The sequence below is a fragment of the Aplidium turbinatum genome, chromosome 16, assembly GCF_918807975.1.
Source record: "Aplidium turbinatum chromosome 16, kaAplTurb1.1, whole genome shotgun sequence".
NCBI lineage: Eukaryota > Metazoa > Chordata > Ascidiacea > Aplousobranchia > Polyclinidae > Aplidium > Aplidium turbinatum.
The window spans coordinates 4,782,322-4,803,143 of record NC_137487.1 but is presented as its reverse complement, the minus strand read 5'-3'; the positions used below and the strand labels follow the sequence as shown (position 1 = coordinate 4,803,143).

General features: G+C 36.9%; 1 protein-coding gene across 1 annotated transcript in view; it reads left to right on the top strand.

The window, feature by feature from the left end:
* Nucleotides 1-20,214, top strand: part of LOC145785706 (casein kinase I-like) — a 35,654-nt gene extending 15,440 nt beyond the window's left edge. Inside the window, exons 2-9 of the mRNA XM_082597401.1 lie at nucleotides 376-486; nucleotides 1,867-2,015; nucleotides 9,141-9,369; nucleotides 9,736-9,906; nucleotides 11,925-12,073; nucleotides 15,805-15,907; nucleotides 16,315-16,427; nucleotides 17,054-20,214. Coding sequence (XP_082453527.1) covers nucleotides 376-486; nucleotides 1,867-2,015; nucleotides 9,141-9,369; nucleotides 9,736-9,906; nucleotides 11,925-12,073; nucleotides 15,805-15,907; nucleotides 16,315-16,427; nucleotides 17,054-17,137 — 1,109 coding nt within the window. The 3' untranslated portion in view covers nucleotides 17,138-20,214. The remainder of the gene's footprint in view (nucleotides 1-375; nucleotides 487-1,866; nucleotides 2,016-9,140; nucleotides 9,370-9,735; nucleotides 9,907-11,924; nucleotides 12,074-15,804; nucleotides 15,908-16,314; nucleotides 16,428-17,053) is intronic.
* Nucleotides 20,215-20,822: the final 608 nt, after the last annotated feature.

Sequence of the window (20,822 nt, the reverse complement as noted above, 5' to 3'; positions counted from 1 at the left end):
GTATATTTCTTCAATAAATCACTGATTTACCATGTCAACATCTATGTTCCTCCATTCTGTTTTATATTGTAATTATCATATTTGCTTTTAGCTGGACTGAAATTGATCTTGTGTATCAAAGCCGATTGCCAGGAAAATATTAATAAACTGGCTGGAGTGAAAATATTTGAAAAGCACGATCTTGTAATCGTATAAATTTAAACAAACTTGAAATCACCTTTGTTGCCTTGTGATACATTTGCAATGCATCTCGTTTTTGTGGTTGCTAAACTTTTTACACTGTTACGTTTTAATTTCGAACAACACCTTTTTATTAAAATTGTCAGTCATTTTTTCCAACTCCAAGTAAGTGATTAAACTATTTGTTATTGCCAGGAACAAATATATCAACTGGTGAAGAAGTTGCTATTAAGCTTGAATGTGTGAAAACCAAGCACCCCCAACTTCATATCGAGAGCAAGTTTTACAAGATGATGCAGGGTGGAGGTGGGTGCTGCCAAAACAAGCTGTAGCCTACACTGTACAGTGATTATGTGATATGGTCTACAGGAACTGAAAGTAAAGAAATATGTTTTGTGTCTGTTAAAGACTTTTGTCAGGCTTTTTTAATAGTTTTATGATGCCTTTTGGCAATAGCCAGTAGCCACGTATTGATGAGTTATTTTGCGTTTTCTTGCTTTCCACTGAAAGTTTGTCTATCTTTTCAGGTTTAGGAATTGTATTGTCTTAAATTATATACTGTGTAATGTGTATAGATAAATTTTCATTGCAATTAATTGAAAAATTTGTTTCATACTCAACATACAGTAATTTGGTAACTTTGAATATCAGTTATCAACCGAGTTACTCGTGGGAAATGCTTATCAAATTATTTAATATTTTACTGATAATTACCTTGTTAAACTTAAGTTATAATATCATTTACTGGTTTTATGATTTGTATTGAACCAATGTATAATATGCACTAAATATTTTGCTATCCCACAGCCCAACGTAAAACAAACAATCTTTTACATTTCCACACATATATAAGTTTTACAAGACAAATGATGCATTGCATTGTACAGCCTCTTGTATTTGTTGAACTGATCTAATGTTTGAACAACGCTGGCGTTGTATTTGTTCAATGAAGAATTTTTAAAACAGTTAATTAGGGACATGTCATTTGCCATATATGTCACCTGTCACAGCAGTCTGAGATTTAATCTCAACGCTGACTATGTTTGGTTACCAGTTTCTTCGTTGTCTTAAGCCAAGGCAATTAATAGCTTACCTCATTTTTCAAAGGCCTGTTCACATATGTTGGTTGTTGTTTGTTGTAACAAGAAGTATCCAAAAAGTTGGTTAAATTTCAGCATATTATGTAGTAGCATTTCATATCCAACAAAATAAAAAAAAATGTTAGACTCATCTTTCTACAAGGGGCCTTGCGGCGACTAATCTTACGTTTTTATTCCCACGTTAATAATGTAAAGTAGATATTGTTGAAAACATTTTTGTTGTTAAATTTAGAAGGCAATATTTGCTTCTTTGTCAGCTGCTCTATTGTAACGCTAATTATTTTGGTCAACCTGTACCTTGTACTAACGTCTGAACGCTTGCTGAATGCTGATATGACGACATGGTGTAAAACTTTTTGATATAAACTATCAAGCACCACTTTTAAAATATGGATGACTATATTTGATTGTTTACGAAGATATTAGTAAATGTTTCTAAGTTACAATTGGACTCATAAAACTTCTGCAGTAGAAACTTTCTGTTTTTTTCTCATAGTGATTTTCAGTGAATGATTGTGTTTTCTTATTTGTACCGTATGATGTTGAAACGAAATGATTATATAATTTTCTTTATATTTCCTCCCAGTCGGCATTCCTTCCGTCAAGTGGTGCGGTGCTGAAGGAGATTATAATGTTCTTGTCATGGAGCTGCTTGGACCAAGCCTCGAGGATTTATTTAATTTTTGTTCAAGAAAGTTCAGCTTGAAGACGGTTCTTCTACTTGCCGACCAGCTAGTACGTCATAATTAAGCCCTCCTTGTTGCTTTGTGCATGTAACACATGCTAATTATTTAGGTTTTATGTTGCACAAACACAGGTTATAAACTCTGGCACAGTTTTTGGCTAGATAGAGTCAGCTTTTTGTCACATTGCTTTTGCAAAGACTCTTAAGACTCAAAATTAAGTTACCATTTGCCTGGAACAGCAGCATTTTGCTTGCAACCTGGGGCCTCTGAGATGAACTGGTGTCCCGGTTTGCGTAATGCAACGTACCCTTTCCTGATTTTGCATAGAAAGTTGATTAAATGTTCCACTGAATAGCTTGAGGAAGACAGTGGCTGGCACTTTAAGGTAATGTTACAAATTATGATTTAAACACAGCACCATACTGCAACACGACGTCGAAAATTACCAAAATACACCACCTTTCCTCGCATAGAAAGTTTTCTCAAAATTGTTAAAAATCTTATTCAAATTTTTCCATGAAAGCATGCGCAACAGTGCGTGACGAACATCAGACCTTTTACTCTGTTGCAAAATCAAGCACTTACTACAATACCACATGACTGAATTTGTTAATCTCATCGTACGCTTAGTTATGTGTACAGCAGGGGTGATTTTACAAAGTACCGTATCTATTGCTTTGTAGTTGTGGCTTTCATTGAGCAAATCTTTTTTGCATGATTTTGTTTGTAGTTTAACATTGTTGGAACGATTATTAAACAATCTTAATGAACCAAAGTCCAACGCTAACTCAGGCAGCACAATCCGTCATTTTTACATTGATTCAACGTCTGCAGACGTTGAATCAATGAACGTAAGACGTAAACTGTAAGACGCTGAATCAACCTGCAGAGTCTGCAGACGTTGAATCAATGTAAAAATGACGGATTATGCTGCCAGGGTAAGTGTTGTTTAGTTTGCTGATTCATAGTCAATATTCAGAAAGTGTTACTCGTTAGATTGTAGGTGTGTGCTTTGAGAAATGTTTCAATTTTTGGATATTAGTAAATGGGCTGATGTTCTGCAGTGAAGAAATCAATCTTTTGATTCTCTAGAAAGTTATTCAACACTTCTGAGAAGGTTTAAAATGACTGCATGAAACCGGTCTTGTGTGATTGTTGAAAAAAGCAGCAGTTTCTTTTTAATTGCTCGTTTTGAAACATCGACTTGTAATTCTGTTCTGAACCAGACATCTTTGGTTTCCCTTATGTATCTTATTTTGTATCAGATGCCAATTAAGTTTGTCATTTGCTCTTCACAACCATGGTGTTTACTCGCACCCAATACTGTGATAAAATAACGCGTAGTTACATAAATGTACACACCACTCTAGGCTAGCTTGCTTTAAGTTTTAATCCAATGTTTTCAACACCTTCAGTGAAAATCTTGGCTTAGCCTAGTGAACGTACCAGCTGTTATTACAGGGAAGCTACGCTTTCAGCCAGGTGGACTGATATTGATCTTTGGGGTGTTTTGCAGTGTTGTTGTGGTTGTTTTTTGGTTGATTGGTTGATTTGATTAGGATGCGATGTGCCCAGTCGATGGTATTACATTGTCACGATTACGTAGAGGATAAGCTGTATAGAGTTACGTACAATTATCCACTTATGAGACACGCCTACATATGTTTAATACATGTGGCATAAATGAAATATAGGTACGTAGAGTTGTAGACAAGCTTGCAACAAAAGTGCTTGATGGATTTTTTGAACAGATCAGCTAACTTTTATGCTGGCCATTCGATAATTTTATATTTTTTTCCCAAAAAAAAAAACAAACAAACACACAAGCAAATTATGTCAACATGCTACTCCATTCGGTCAAAATACGATTTTTTAAAAAGTGCAATTTATTTGAAGTTCACGCATTTAAAGGAAGTCACTTTCATTTCCTTTATAAGATTAAGAACGTCTGTTTGAGCCGATCATACTTCCTAATACTCTATTTTCCGTCACAAACAGCCAGGATTTTATTAGTCTTAGTAGACCCAAAGGCTTCTCTTTGTTCTTTTGTTCTCAGTCATAAGCCCAGACTGTGTTCATCACCATGTGAAGACTCCGATTTGCGTATCGTCTGTCTTGTAACAATTCATTACGAAACTCGACGCTCTTGTACAGACGCCTTGTCATTGTATGAAGCTCGGATATAAAATTACTTTCAAACTACGGTATAAAATATATTATACGGTACATGGAATGGTATGATGTGGTAGCTGCATATTCCCTGCAGTGATAGCTTGAATGTCACCATCACATCACATATTGTGCACGAACGAACCCACTACGCCCCAGCTTACAATTCAGCCCCCTTTACATTGATTAAACGTCTGCAGACATTGAATCAATGAAAAATGGACTAATTTTCTGTCTGGATGTATCTTCACGTTTTTCATTAAACATGTCTTCAAAGAGGTAAAAACGCGCCACAACAGGTATATTTTATGTAGAAAGACTTCCAGCAACTACACACCAAGCGTAAGGTTAGAAATTACTGGGTTTTAATTTTTTAAATCATTGCCAACAAATCGACTTCAAATAGATATGAGGTATCCTATGTACCAGAAACTCTTTTCGAAACATCAAAAGAATTCACATACAAGCTACCATGTCCAATGACCATACAATACAAATAATTGACCATTGGTTAACGGCTTGTTTTTTCAATGGCATGATTGTGTGGCATTTGTTGTGGTAGAGAGTTGCTTATTTGAAGCGGAAGCTGCTCTGTTATTGATTTTTATTGAAATTTCCACAGCTACCTCTTATGAAAAAATAGTTTCGGTCACGCACTGCATAATTTATGACGTAAACTTTTGAAGATCTGGAAAATTTTGACAAGCCGACTTTCCACGTACTGCAAGTTTGTTGACCAGATGGGTTTTCACTTTTCCCACTTGGGTAGACCATGCCATCAAAATTCAAAATATAAAGAATCTATCACAGCCAGCAGTATATGTTCTTTTTGCATTGATTCAACGTCTGTAAGCGTTGAGTCAATGTAAAGGGGGCAGATTTTGCTAGCTGGATAGTTGTCTCGACAACTAAGGTTTGTTTCATTGTGCAGAATATCAATCAAGGGTTAGGTTCGTCAATCGTCATTGTTGACTTTATTGTAAGAAGCTCCATCGTAACAACATCGTCAGAGCAACGTTACTACCCTGATGAGTAAAGTGTCATCAATTACTAAATCGTTGTATGATTACGTGGTTGGTTGCATTGGCAGTTTATTGAAATCGTGCAGCCACAAGAATGGTTGTGCTTTATTTTGATTATTACCGGACGTTTGTGTAATGTCACAGTCTGCCGGCCCTACGTACAATTTCTTGATTTTCTTTACCAGTTTATGTCATCATTAGTAAAGGTTGAGTTGTCTTTACGAAGCAAGTGTGTTTTTTATGATTTAAATATCACTTTCATTTGCATATGAGCATAGTCAAAATTTTAATTTAGCCTCTTGTTGATGTTTGCCTCCGGGAGCTTGGTGCTATGCAAATTTTCGATGATGGCGTTTCTTACGGTTTCTTGTTGTCGCTGATAGCTGTACTCAGTGGCGCCGCCAGACCTTCAACATTGGGGGGGCAAAATATTGACAGTGCAAGACAGTAGCATAGTCAAAAATTTTGAATAGGGGTGGTGTTGACAGCCGGCGGGCGAAGCCCGATGGCGTGTTCGCCGAAGGCGACACCTAGCGGCGGGGGGTCTGGGGGTCCTCCCCCAGAAAATTTTGAAAAATTACTTTCAGTTTGGTGCATTCTGAGAGCATTTTCAACAAAATTGTGGGTATGAATATTTCTGTAAAATGGTGCTGTCTGGTGGCATAGCAAAAGGATAAGATCATGTTTTCTTCGGCATTTTTCGAAAATAAAGCTAAGTCTCTATGTTTTCTTGCTGCTAATTCCAGACTGAGATATTTGAATGTTTGGTATTGGCAAAACTCGCTCTTTTAATGCAGTTTCGTTTAAAATTAGGCAAACTTTGTTTTAGAGACATAGGTTGATTGCTTTTTTTTGCGAGATTATTACAGTTTTATTATTTATCAATTTTCTTCTTGGTTGATTCAAAAAACGATCTTATTCCGGTAAGTCACTAACTTTTATGCTCTGAAGTCAACCCAAAGTTTAGAAAATGTAACGTCATAGAGGTCATACATCTTGATGAGTGTCAAACAAAAAGCTTTGAGACAATGAAGTTACTTTATGCTATTTCTGATATATTCAAGTTTTGTATAACGAATAGCTGTTTAGATGTTAATCTAGATCGAACAAGCGATCTCAGCAGTTGCAGATGGCTTGCATCCTTGCACAGTTTGACGAGAAACTACATCATAGGCTACAACTTTTCTTGTAAACAATGTATTAACATCCGTAAATTCAATTTGAAAGGTTGAAACCCCCGAACCCCCTCCCTTGGCTACGCCACTGGTGCAAGGCATGCAAGACAGTGGTATATTATTTAATTTCTCTTGTTTTCTACCAGGGCTGGAAAAAATGTTTAGCTTCCCGGGAATCTGTTTTTTAGAGAAAAAATTTCCCGCGGCTTACAATCACGATAATGAGAACCTTATATTTTACTGATCTCCGGAGCTGACGTAAACCTTAAAAGTCATGTCGACATATTCTTGATGCCCCCCTTATCGAAAATTGTTCTTTGTAGTACCGCTTTGAAGGTGGATTACGACTATGAACAAAAGAATAAATTTTAAACTTCATATTTGTATTGAAAATACATGACGTAATGTCTTTCAACCTTATCACATTTTTTTCATTACGTAATATTTACCACCACCAAACCACTTTTGACGATCGAATTTGTTAATTTATTATTCGGTAAAATGTTTAGATGATGTCACGTCATTAGGCTGATTTGAGATATAATTTCATTCATGACGTCGTATGGATGAAAAACTTTTACAAGTTTTATACTCTGCTGAGATTAAAGAAGAAACATAAATGATAAATATTGGAGAAATTGAGTCTCCTTTACAACTTAAGAATCGAACAACTCAAAACTGCTGAAACAAAACGTTTTATTTAAGTGAAAGAATCACTGCAAGCAACCAATGCCAAAATGCGCGCGAAAGAAGTCATGGGAGTGTGAGGTGTCAAAATTTTAACAGGTTGTTATTTTTCTACATCAATGTGACGTTAGTTAAAACTTTAAAAAGTCTATATCTTTGCTTCTGTAGAAAATCTTTTTATCTACTGTACAATTTAGTCATCAAGGTTTTCCATACTTTTTTTTAAAAAGAGAGCTTTTACCTCTCCCCCCCCCCCCCCCCCCCCCCCCTTGCAACTTGAGTTGACTTACTTACTTACTTAGGTTGGGATCCAAATATTAAAAAAAAATTAATATGTATTAATAAAAAAAAAATAAAAAAAAAATGTTGCCCAAAACATTGGGGGGGCAGCTGCCCCGCCTGCCCCCCCCCTGCCGGCGCCACTGGCTGTACTTGTACAATGTACATCAAACGAAAAGCCGCAACTTTATTCATTTTGGTTTGAACAGATCAGAACCTTTTTTCGGCTCTTAAGACGTTCTGCATTGCTGAAGCAACTTATTGTGTTGTTTTGTTTGTGATGTGCATTTTCAGTGTAAGTTCATGTAAATAAACAATAAAATGACCCCATAAAGCTTTGAACTCATAGCCAATTATTCCTCATCCAATGCTTCGTATGGCTACCATGAGTAGGCTATATCGCCCAACCTTATTTGTGCTTTTTCTGTGCTTTTGTCACATGCGCACAGTTTTTGTGCTAACTGACATTTTCACGTGAGACAATCAATTTTAAAGAGAAAAACTGTTGCCCTGATAGAAACAATATTTGAAGATATCTCTTTCCTGACAGCAAAATCCGTCATTTTTAGATTGATTCAACGTCTGCATACGTTAAATCAATGTAAAAATGACGGACTTTGCTGCCAGAACCGTTTAATTACATATGTATAATAAAAGTTCTTTGATGCTAAAAAAAATGTTTCTTATTACTTTTACGTTTGCTGCTATACAGTTTCCTGGCCAAGTGGCTCCTCTGTTAGGACATGTTGTTGGTTTCTTGCATGATGCCTTATCTCGGCAGTGTTCATTTTTTTCTGAAGTAGTAAATTCGATCTAAAATATTACAATTTGGGTAGAGAGGTAACTCTTTTAAACCATAAACAGACATAACTAAGCAACAACACTACATTTAACATTATAAAAACAAAAAACAACAAGCGAACGTTTTCGGCTAGTCATTTGGCTAATTTTAATAAAAACAGTGCAATTAAAGACCATATTAGAAACTGCCAATCGTGCTCAAATAATAAACCGTCATTGCAGTCTTTCAAAATTGTACGTAAGTGTTTGTCCGAATTCGAAACCAAAATTCATGAGGCATTGATCATCAAATCTTTAAACCCAGGGCTCAACAGGCAATTATTTGCTTGCGGAGCTTCTTACCTTTTAACAGTTTTTTGATTAAATTATCACGTCTTGTGCTTTTCGCATTACTTTGTTTTGTGCCACTATCTCTTGTGCTTCTGTCTTTCTTGCGTAATCTGCCTGAGTCCTTGTCTGAACAATCAATTATTTTTACCTCTGAAATACTTGACCCGTTGCGCTGTGTAATTTTCAGTTATCATTTTGTGTGAGCGAGGCAGTTTCTCAAATGTTTAGATTTGACCATATTTTTGCTGTGATACTATATGATTCTTTAGCATTTCTTTCAATAATGTATTTTTCTTATAGGCTTGAAAAGGGCTATATGACTAGCCGAAAACGTTCGCTTGTTGTTTTTTGTTTTTATAATGTTAAATGTAGTGTTGTTGCTTAGTTATGTGTTTACGATTTAAAATAGTTACCGTACTTTTTGTCACCTCTAACTTGGTGCCCTCAAAATATGGATTCTATTTGCAATTATTTCTTCTATCGAGTCTTCTGACTTTAATTGATAACATCACAGATTGACACATTCTTTTGCGATGGAGTTGTATACTGAAAGGTTCCACTTACTGCACTGGGTGGTAAGCTGGGGGCACACAAGAAGATGGTCCGCTGTTTGAGGCTTGGTGCCGCATATACAGTTATACACGCAACTGTTCTAGTGCTGCATCATGACATGACCAATCCAACAAATCACCATTTTTGTTGTTGTTACAGATTAGTCGCATCGAGTACATCCACAGTAAAAACTTTATTCATCGTGATATCAAGCCCGACAACTTCTTGATGGGACTGGGGAAGAAAGGAAACCTTGTGTACATCATAGACTTTGGACTGGCAAAGAAATACCGGGATGCAAGAACCCACCAGCACATCCCATACAGAGAAAATAAAAATCTAACGGGAACAGCAAGATATGCATCTGTCAATACGCATTTAGGAATTGGTATGTTTTTTCACTAAAACGCATTTCTTATGCTCTAGAATCTAGATTTAGAAAGTCTGCGCTTCCTGGTTGTTGAGACCAAAGATTGGCTGTTCCCTGGTTGCCTCCCAATGTGGTCTGGGACAAACGTCGACACGCTGGGTGGTGACAGGTTATATTCTTTCTATGCCTGCTGGGTGGCTTGTGGTTACAAGAAACCCGTGTCCCGATTTCTAACCCACAGGGTTTTTTTGCTTGCAATTGACATGAGGTATCGTTAGATTAGCGTTGAAATAAATAAGCGTACTGTCATAGAGCAGTATCTTTAAGTATGAGCTTGTACAGTAGTGCTTTTGAAGTGAAAAAATTCATATTCTCGCCTTTCAGAACAAAGCCGACGCGACGACCTGGAATCACTTGGATATATCCTCATGTACTTTAACCTGGGCACGTTGCCCTGGCAAGGACTCAAGGCTGCCACCAAGCGGCAAAAATATGAACGCATCAGCGAGAAGAAGATGTCCACCCAGATTGAAGTCCTTTGCAAAGGGCACCCTTGTAAGTTCTGCTTTGACGGCAATTCTGTTCTTTGTGATTCCTTTTTATTATTGATGAGGAACTCTCCTCATCCCATCCAGCAAATCATTTGCTATTTTACATTAATTTAACGTGTTCAAACATTGAGTTAATGCAATTAAACGACTGAATTTCTTGCTTTGATCCTTGTGTTAATTGTGCTGTCCGCATACTTTGTAGTTTAGTCTCAAACATCGTCCACATCTGTTGGTAGAATTTAAAAAAGTGTCCATTTCATGGTTTCTTGTAAGAGGTACAGAGCACTGAATAAATGTTTTTTATTATCTATTTTGTTTAGCTTTTGTTTATTGAGCAACCGTCTCTCTTGTTTCTGACTACACAACTATTGGCCTGATTGGAAAATCGTATCATGTTTGTATGCTTTTGCGATAAACTGTCTCTGTTAAAATATTATCTTAGCATTTGCGCCAACTCAACCATTTTTAAATTGATTAATTGAGTTTCCATTGGTTTGGATAAATTTAAAACAATTGGACATTTTTTGTTTCTAAACATGTCCACTGTCCAGTACTCCAGTGTGTATATACTGTGAACTATGTGAAAGGTGCTATGTCCAGTGTGCAGTTGAGCACACACCTATCATTACTTCCTTCAAGTGCATGTTTTTCGATTTGTATTAGTCTTGTACATTGTCGCACAAAGTACATTGACTTTGTTTAAGATTTATGACTATTACAGTACATGCAATCCTAATTCCTAATGTTTCTTGTACGATCTGTGGTGGACAGGTCTACTGGAGATATTCTTAAACTGGTTTAATAAGCTGTAGAAAAATGACCTTTGTGTAGCAACCATGATTCATTCACCTTCGGTTGATATAACATGGCTCGTGGGCATGCGACTGACCCAGTAGACACAAGGTGTAAAAACGGCAACTTTGACATACAAGAAGATGTGTTGTAGTCGTGAAATTCAGTTCTAGATGATAAACTGGCAAATGTTATGGCGGAATTAGCAACAAGAAGATAAGGAAACTCTGAAACGACTCTCACCAAAAAATAGTTTCATTGCACGACCAACCACATCTATTTAACGTTGTGTTAAGAAACCACCAAAGGCATCATTGCTGTGTGTGCGACCAGCTGCCTGCGTCATGGTTATCTTTTGTTTTTTGTCCTCCGGAAATCAGTGCAGATTTTCTACCACCGGAACTTCGCGTTGCTTTTTGCTTATTCTTTTCATTGTAGATTTGAGATAGACCCTGTGGAACTACTTAACTGAAACTTGCCTACTGAAGCTAAGTCAAGGTTTTTTGAACTTTTCGCTTTTTCATAGCCCCTTTGAAATGGCGAACCACTTGCCTCATGACCCAGTAGTTTATCGATCCGACGGTTAACCAGAAATGACTTTATCGAAATCAAAGATGGACTTGCTGGAATGGGGAAGGGAATAGTTTTATTTGTGCAGTTTTGCTAGTGCAATATTGTTTCGATTAGTGCATGCGTGGTGGACTGGTGGTGCCATCACGTAAAATAGACTACTTGTGTATTGTTCAAATTTTACAAACCAGACTTTATCCGGTAAACTGCCAGTTTAACTTATGTAATAAAGTTTCATGTTTGTGTGGCTTCACGTCGGAGGAGCACTCACGTTTTGAGTTTGCTCCAGTATAATACATGTCATCAAACACAGCTGATCAAAGCGCTTATGTGCCTTTGCGTGCACAAAACGTATAATTTTAACTTCTGCAAATATTGAATCCATCTAAAAAGGGATTGGTTTTCTGGCTGGCAATACATGACGCATACACTTTCAAATTTAATTGTTCCAACTAGGGATAAAGTCGTCTTTTAACTTAATGTATTACTTTACACGTTCAAATAGCGGGTTCATAGGCTAGTCCGAATTTTTTTTTTCTCTTGGAAAAGAAATGACTCACTGCATGGTGTTAACTGACTTTGCATCACGAAACGTAGATTCGACATAAAAGCACAATCGTAGTCATTATGAGTCTTTTCTCACAAGTCTTTTTTTTCCAGCTGAATTTGCAACTTATTTGAATTACTGTCGCTCTCTGAGATTCGACGACAAGCCAGACTATTCCTACCTTCGCCAACTCTTTCGCAACCTTTTCCACCGGCAAGGATTCACGTATGACTACGTCTTTGACTGGAATATGTTGAAGTTTGTAAGTGCCACCTCATTGTCGATGATTGCTCTGAACCTTTGATGTTCAAAGTTTGTCGTGCTTCGAAAAAATGTAGTTGTTTATGTTTAAAGGTAGATTTTCTGTGGTCTAATTAGTCTTAACAACGTTTCGTCAGTTTATTCTCATTAAATTTTTCATTAAAGTGGAACAACGATTTTTTCTTACTTGAACTACATCAACTACATCCACCAGCAAGTGTTGTTCAATTGTGTGTGTCTCGACTAGATGGAACACTGTACAGTGTACACTAGGGTGATGACTAAAAAAAATTTTTTTTGCCTGCTATGGGAAACGATGAACTTTTTTATGTGTACCAAGAATGTGAAATTTTTTTTTGAAAATTTTTCAAAAACCTCCCCCACCAATTGATATTTCTGACGTCACCTAAGTACATTTTTCTCCTTTTTTACTCCTCATACATTGTTTAAACTTGTTACAGACTCCTTACCATACTAAAAAGGTGGCCCACAGTATGGTGCAGATTTTCAAAAAAAAATTGTCGAAAAAAGTCAAGGGGGTTCTGAGATTTTACCCTTTTTGTCATTATTTTTCGCAACAGCGCCTCTAGCGGAAAATTTTTAATTAGTGCAACTTCAAGAATTCTTAAGCGATTTCGGTAAATTTTTTTGTCAATAAGCTTATTTTGAATGTTGAGGAGGTTTATTGTTACTTTATTTTGATATATTTTTGTCACTAGAGGGCACTAGTGCTTTATATCTGAACTGATAGTCTATAAAGCTAGACCAGACAAGAGTTTTTAATAGCATTGGAAGTTGCTAATAATTTAAAAGAATAATTGAAATCATTTTATCTATTAATTATTAGCAGCTTGTTGTACTGTACATAAAATCTTGAAAGTGTAGCCTAGTCTATTTAATGGGCCTATATCATGCAATTTATCATGCAATTGAATTCAAGTTAGCCTAGTTATCGGGTTAGTTTTTTAGTTACCGGTATTGGGTTTTGGAGTTGGGGGTGCTTAACTTGTTGTTTTGGATTGCATATCATGAGTCCAGCAAAGATGGCGATTCTGAAAGTGACAGGGCCTCCAGTTATTCCGAGAGCACAATATCAGAAGAAGATGGGTTTGAAAAGAAGATGAGATCGTCAACATTGTCAGCAACAAAAATGGTGGTTCGCCATTCTTTGTCCACGTACAAAGCATCGGGTGTGTGCTCCACTCTGAATGAAGAAGGGGTTACTCTCCCTACTCCATCACAGTCTGGCGTGTGGCGTAGTGTTATAAGAGCTGGAAACAACGAAAAGCATACAATAAAGTTGCTGTTGAAAGAAGGAAAATATTACTGTCTCCATTTTGATGGAAAAAGGTTGTCAGGGGAGGAGTTTCAGGTGGTTTGCCTCCAAAGAGAAACAAATGAGGTTAAACTTGGAATACTAAAGTGCAAAAGTGGATCTGCTCAAGATATTCATAATGAATTGGAACGAATTTTGAATGAATATGAAGCCTGGTCCAGTATCAAAATGATTATTTGTGACACAACCGCTGTGAATACTGGTCGACTAAATGGTATAGTGGTGAAATTACAAACAAAAATGGTTGAGGTGGGACTGGATCGACCACAATGTATTGGTTGTCAACACCATATACTGGACAGAATTCTGAAGCATGTCTTGGATTTCTTTGTCAGCAAACATTCCACCAAACCAACTCTGAGTTACAAGTTTATTGATGATATCTCCGAAAGATATGAAGAATTGCAGAGATATTACAGTGGAGAAGTTTGTGTCAACATCAATGAAAATCCTGGTTGGAGAGATGACTTCAAATTCTTATATGAGCTGTGTCGTTCTTTTCAATTTTATAAGGTGAGCTAAAATTTGAACATGCTGTGCTGTAAGGTTACTAAAGGTACATCTTTTAATAAATCAATTTAAAATTCATAATTTTACAGTTGCATCATGTTTTTCTTCAAATAAAATGGAGAAAACTACCTTCTTTGCACAATGCTAGATGGAATTCACGAGCAATTTATACTTTAATCGCATACTTCTTAATCCCGCAATGGAAAGGAAAATTAGAAATCCCATGTCACTTTATTGCTAATGGATGGCAAGAGCAATGGTTTTCTGACCAAAGATACTCAGAGGAGGCATACCCAAAATTGTGATTGGCTGTTGAAGGAATCAAAGTAAGTAAAACTAGTGTTTAACCATAGTGAACCGTGATATTTTGAAGTAACTTTATGGTACCGGTGCTATTTATATCATGAAAGCATCATCCTCATCAAATTTGTACTCTTGAATAGCCAAAACAATGTTTATGAAATAGTTCAAGGTTATACCGGACTACCAATACCAACAGTAAATTAGGCTTTAACAAATATGTTTTATGTTAAGTGTGACGGTGCACTGAAATGCTTGAAACACATTGGAACCAGGATTGCTCTGTTCTCGACATCCCTCGCTCGAATATGCTTGCTGAAAGAGCTGTTAAGCTGATGGAAGAACTCCATAAGAAGTGCACCAAAGAAAAATATTTGAGTGTGAAATTTGTTGCATGCAACAAATTGTGAAGCTGTCAAGGACAAAGTATTGTGTGTATTAATACTTTGTGCACCTGTACTGCATCTAAATGATTTTGTCACAATAATACAATTTGCCATTCATATTACTAAGTAACTGATTGTGACTCATGTGTAGTACACTAGGAAAATAAGTAGAGTAATTTTTACTGATTATATTGAAACATTGCAAAAGAACATGGAAATATACGATAAATTTGAAAATCATGCAGTCGATTTGAGGATTTTGCAAGTTTTACACTAAAAAAAACAAATTACTGCCATCTAGTGGTAAAAATGTAACAACTAACAAACTACCAAGTCACCCAGTATCAAAAATAAACCATCTGACAAAAAAATTGGTCGAAATCGCTTAAGAATTCTTGAAGTTACACTAATTAAAATTTTTCCGCTAGAGGCGCTGTTGCAAAAAATAATGACAAAAAGAGTAAAATCTCAGAACCCCCTTGATTTTTTTCGACAATTTTTTTTTTTGAAAATCTGCACCATACTGTGGGCCACCTTTTTAGTATGGTAAGGAGTCTGTAACAAGTTGAAACAATGTATGAGGAGTAAAAAAGGAGAAAAATGTACCTAGGTGACGTCAGAAATATCAATTGGTGGGGGAGGTTTTTGAAAAATTTAAAAAAAAAAATTTCACATTCTTGGTACACATAAAAAAGTTCATCGTTTCCAATAGCAGGCGTTTTCGATTTCCTCAAAAAAAAATTTAGTCATCACCCTAGTGTACACTCCATTTCAAGTAATCTACTGCAGGCATACGTTTAGATACCTATTGCTGACCGCTGTGGTAATATAAATACATTGCCATTTTGATTTACACAGTCACAATTGTACGGGACTTAAATTGTGGCCTATCTGGCATAACCATTACCGCTTCGCGTGTAGTTATCACATTTGGTTATCCCGTAGAAGGGGATAGAGTGTTAAGAAAATACGAGGAAATGGCCCGTTTCAAAGTCAAGTGGTGTTGCTCATTCAATGTGCTTCTTCACGCTGTAGTTTCCTTGGAAATGCTTTAAAAAGATTTTACTTCTTGTGGTTGTCGAACCTGCGACCTTGGGAAGACTATTTGGATTTCATTCTGCGGTTTTAGTTCCAGAAAGAACAATTTTTTTCAAAACTTTAAAACCTGCTTAATGCTCATATCATGTGTTGCCATTACAGGGCAGTCGGAACAACGCGGATGAATACGCACAGAAGGAACACCGCTCATCACATGCTGTGGCTGGTGCTGGAGTGCGTCAGAGCAGCACACAGAACGCACAACGTGAGTGGTTGACAAGATTATGTTTGGTTTCAATGATTCAAAAGTTTTGTTATTTTCAGAAACAAAAACACTGTGCTACTTTGTACGTTTTTTTTTCTCCACAAACCCACCATAGTCTGTTTTCATTCTTAAACTTCCTTGAAGATTTTGTTTTATAGGAAAATATGTAAGAAGTAGATTCACATATTGCTTTGGACTTAGTGGTAATCCAAGTCTACTTACACAGCACGTATCCACAACAATACAACACAACAGTTGTTGAGTTTCAATAACTCGATCAATTTATCTCACATGAATTATATCATTTCATCTGATCATACCAACCGGTCCAGCCTTGACAGAGACCCAGTGCATCTAAAGTCTCAGAGCATTTTCCAACTATCACGATACAATTCATTTTCTTCCAGATGCTTCCCGGCCTCTCTCCCGCGCTGAGAGGGAACGACGTGTGAGTGCGAGATTGCACCGCGGATCGGCCGCCAACCCACAGCAGGACTTCTTGCCATCTAGAGCGGGACAGGTAGTGCGGCTGGTAGAATAACCAAACACGGCTATCATGTTCCATATGAAGTCACGTGGCTCATGTGTCGTCTGCCGTTGTGACGTTAAATTAGTTGCAATAATTGGTTTGTTTTTATAGTTCATAGCTTCGTTTGCGCGACGCGATAGCCGATGTCAACAAACACTTAATTGACGTGATTAATGCAGAGACAACCAATTATTTCCACATTATTTGGTGTTTAGAAGGGCGGGTGCCTCGTTTGAGATGAAGCTTAAAGGAGTGCCCATAGCTACGGGTCATGATGCATTGTTATCGGGCCCAACATAATTGCGTCATTTGTTGTAGGCCTATTGATTACACTCAGCCAAGTTTTATCACGCGGTGCCCTTAGAAGCTGAATTGTATTTTATTTTGAAATCTACAGAATCTTAAGTTTATTTTGCTGTTAAAAGAAAAAAAGGCTTCCGCAACTTGTGTCAAATGGGTTGGCAATGCCGATCACGGAGTGATTATACCACTGTTTTTACTCATTTCCACTTTAATCACATAATTTAATTTCATGATGATGAATATATTTAAGTGTTGCAAACTTGCAACTGTATTTAAAAGCTTTCGTTGTATAATTAAAATCCTTATATTTACAGAGCAGCACTCACGGGCAGACCGGAGTGAATCCCTCCACCATACAGGATGACGTGGCCCGCGGTGGAATGTCCAGAAAAAAATAGGGAAACTCTGTCACATGTCATACGCACCATGGGGGGATCCCGAAAGCAGCACTCTCGTCGCTTTTAAAGCGAGTTTTCGATGTTTTACGTACCCAGACAGCAAAACTCTGGTTCAACGTCTGCAGACGTTGAATCAATGTAAAAGTAACGAATTTTGCTGTCTGGGTAGGAACTTTGTCTATTGACGCCGAGACTTTGTGAGATGACACATTTTTCACAAAGATTGATCATGAAATACGGCTCTTCGGAAACGATCAACTTATTTTAATCCAATGTTATTTTAATGTCGCAGTTGCAGAATTTTTCTTAAACGTGTTGGAAGTTCAATTTGCTGTTGAGGCTTTCGTTCAGACAAATATCTCCATTTTTGTTTGTTTTGCCATATCAGATGCACCGCTTCAGTGTCTGCTGTGTGCAACCTCATGTACTCCAAACATGAACCCAATGGACGTTGAAAACCAATGCACACAAACGACATGTTTTCTAACTGACGCAATATTTTGAACATGTGCGAACTATATTGCGAAGTTGATGGTTGATGCTGTTTGGAGAAGAACCCATTTTGTAGCAAAGTTATAGACTTACCAATATACCTTGGCATTTAACTTATATGTTTATTCGTATCTACGTAGCTAAAGTATACCGCAATTTTTTTTAATTGATTTTACAAGTATGTGGGACAACACTGAAGAGACGCTTCAATTGATTATCCTGAATGCCTCAGTAAGCTGAAAGTTTAACCATAAAAGCAGTCTTTTTTGGAAAAAGGACTGGTTTGCTGACTAGAATGTAATCCATATTTCTTGGCGAAGCCTGCATTTCCAAAATTTTGAACTGACTATCCAAGTATGCCTCACGTCTATAGAAGATTATGATAAAACAATGTCACATGGACGTAGTTTACACATCTGCATGATTAGATAAATGCATGACTTAGGAAATTTGTCTTGTTTTTTTTGTATGTATGCCGCTTTTGATCAGAAGCAACGATGTCTCAGTTTTTTTACGTTGCGTTACGTTCTTTGATCGCAAAACCACGAATGGATGTCGCTATTACGTTATTTTTTTTTTCCAGAATTTTTGTTTAACGTACGACCTAATAAAGCACTGTACTATCGAATAAAGAAAATCGACACTCTCTTAGGCAGACCAGTCGTCTTGACATTGCTGCAAAACGTCTGTTGATTTTTAATCTACAGAAAAATGCCGAATTTTTATACGTTGTTCAGTGTATTGATCCGCAATGTATTTGGTCACTATCTGGTATCGATCAGTCCCAATTTTGAAAGACAATTTCATTCTATGCTTTGTTAACATCATTAGACGTTTTGTTTGGGTAGACTGAATACATTTGCAGTTTTGTTCGAAACAAATTTATGTTTGACATTCGAAACAACAATTCTGATACCTTGTCAACTTGTACAGTAAACTTCTGTCAGTGCCCTGCAAGCTTGCTCGGTTGCTCGTGGTTTTACGCTCTTAATTTTGATTTGTTGGACCACTACTGCTGTGCGCGCATGTTGAACGTTCTCTATTCTAGACTCAGCGAACAGTAAAAGCAAAACATTTCTTTTAAAAATTGGTTTAAATATGACGACTTTTTCTACAACCTGAAAACGATGATTCAGCCTCCGTGGAGGTTTGTCGGATGATTTTGTCAATGAATGACGTCGTTCTGACGTGACAAAGTTTAACTTTAATGAGATTGGACAAAATGGCGAAAATGACTTTGAAAGTGGCTCACTGATGAAATGGGTATGTTAGATTTAAATTACAAAGTTTACAATAACATGCAACTCTGCTCTGTTTTGTCCAACCTGTCCGATAAACACAATGCAGCGTTTACTTATTGTTTGCATCAAATTGTTGTAAAAAATGGTCGTTGGATGGTTAGTAATTTTTGTAAACCCTTTCCATATCCGCGTCATCAGCATTGACATCCATCTGCACACATTTAGTTTTTGGAGATTGTTGAAACTAAATTCCAGTTTTCGTACTTTACCTGTCAAATGTGCTTTGTCATTAGCTTTGTATGTTCTGGCCCTTATGTTCGGTTACAAAACCAAGCAATGGTAACTACAGAGGCACACGCCAAGCCATCCGTCAAATCAGTTATTTTTTACATTGAAACAACGTCTGCAGACGTTAAATCAATGTAAAAAGAACTGATTTGCTGACTGGACAATGTGGACATGTATTGGTCGCCTGGTGAAACGAATCAACAAAGTGAGCTGCAATTCGCAACAACTTGTCTGCTGTGTGCAACCTGTGTGTGCAAAAGATTGAAGAGTGAATTGTTCAGCAGCCCACATCTCCCGTTTTAAGTATGTTTCTTTATTGTGTTCGTATTTTAGCGTTGTACAACGTTGGTTCAATGTTGTCTTGTTGGACAAATTGACCATGATGACCCACGTGACAAAACCCGCCGTTTTTGCATTGATTCAACGTTTATAGACGTTAAATCATTGCAAAAAACAACATGTTTTATTACATGGGTAGCATGTGTTCTCTCAGTACAATGAAATTACATTTAATTAACTTTTAACTGATGATTTTGCAACCAGAGGTTTGTACAAATAGTTTCAACGTTGAAAAAACTTTCCGAAATATTGCAATGACCACCCAGACAGCAAATCAACCGTTTTTTACTTTGATTCAACGTCTGCAAACGTTGAATCTATGTAAAAAACGGTTAATTTGCTGTCAAGGCAAATACTGTGGTCAACTCTGATTGCAAAATTGTTGCTTTTAACTGAGAAACAACGTCTTTAGTCGTTGAATTGTAGTAATGACGATTGAATGTGGTTGCTTCGTTTTTATGCCTTGTTTTTATCACAGCAACCCTTTATTGTTAATTCGTCGTCTACAGACGTTGAATCGATGTAAAAAGTTTTCAGTTTTGCACAATATTCTGTGCACAATTTTACTCCAAATGGTAACCCATTCTTGAAAGGGTAGTTTTGTCTTATAATTATATAAATTGAGTTTTTATACACCTCACAAATTATTATCAGACATTCTTCCAAAACCGGGCATTCTGTGAACTTACAACCTATATACCGTAATACAAAGCATACGTTTACATGATCTTCATTTTTGCAAGGTGGTATCACAAAAGGTAGATTTGATAAAGCTTGAACCCAGCTCGCAAAACCTGTCTTTTTCACATTGAATCAATGTAAAGAGAACGGGTTATTTTATAGCAGGAAAGGGATAACTTGCTGGCACCTTCACCAGTTTTGCTTGAAATGTGAAAGTACATTTTGATTTTATTTGGAGTTTTTATCGACCAACTTAAGCAATTGGAACTTTATCCTCTGACTGTGAAAGTTTATTTTAGAGCTTAATCCTGGCAGTTTCGCATATTTGTAAAGGCTTTGAACCGCTGACGCATGCCCGGTTGCAAAGATCGACAGATTGAATTGTTGTTTAATGAAATCACAGAAGATGAATGCTTTTGTGCTATTAAAAAAATGGCAAAGAATAAATCTCCTGGTTTAGACGGTTTTTCTATCGAGTTCTACAAGGTGTTTTGGCCTGAAATAAAGCAAGTGTTTATGAAATCTGTCTGTTTCACAAAACAGCATTCTCAATTAACGCCTACCCAGTCCGAAGGAGTTATAACACTTTTGCTCAAACCAAACAAAGACCCACTATTGCCAGATAGTTACAGACCTATTACCCT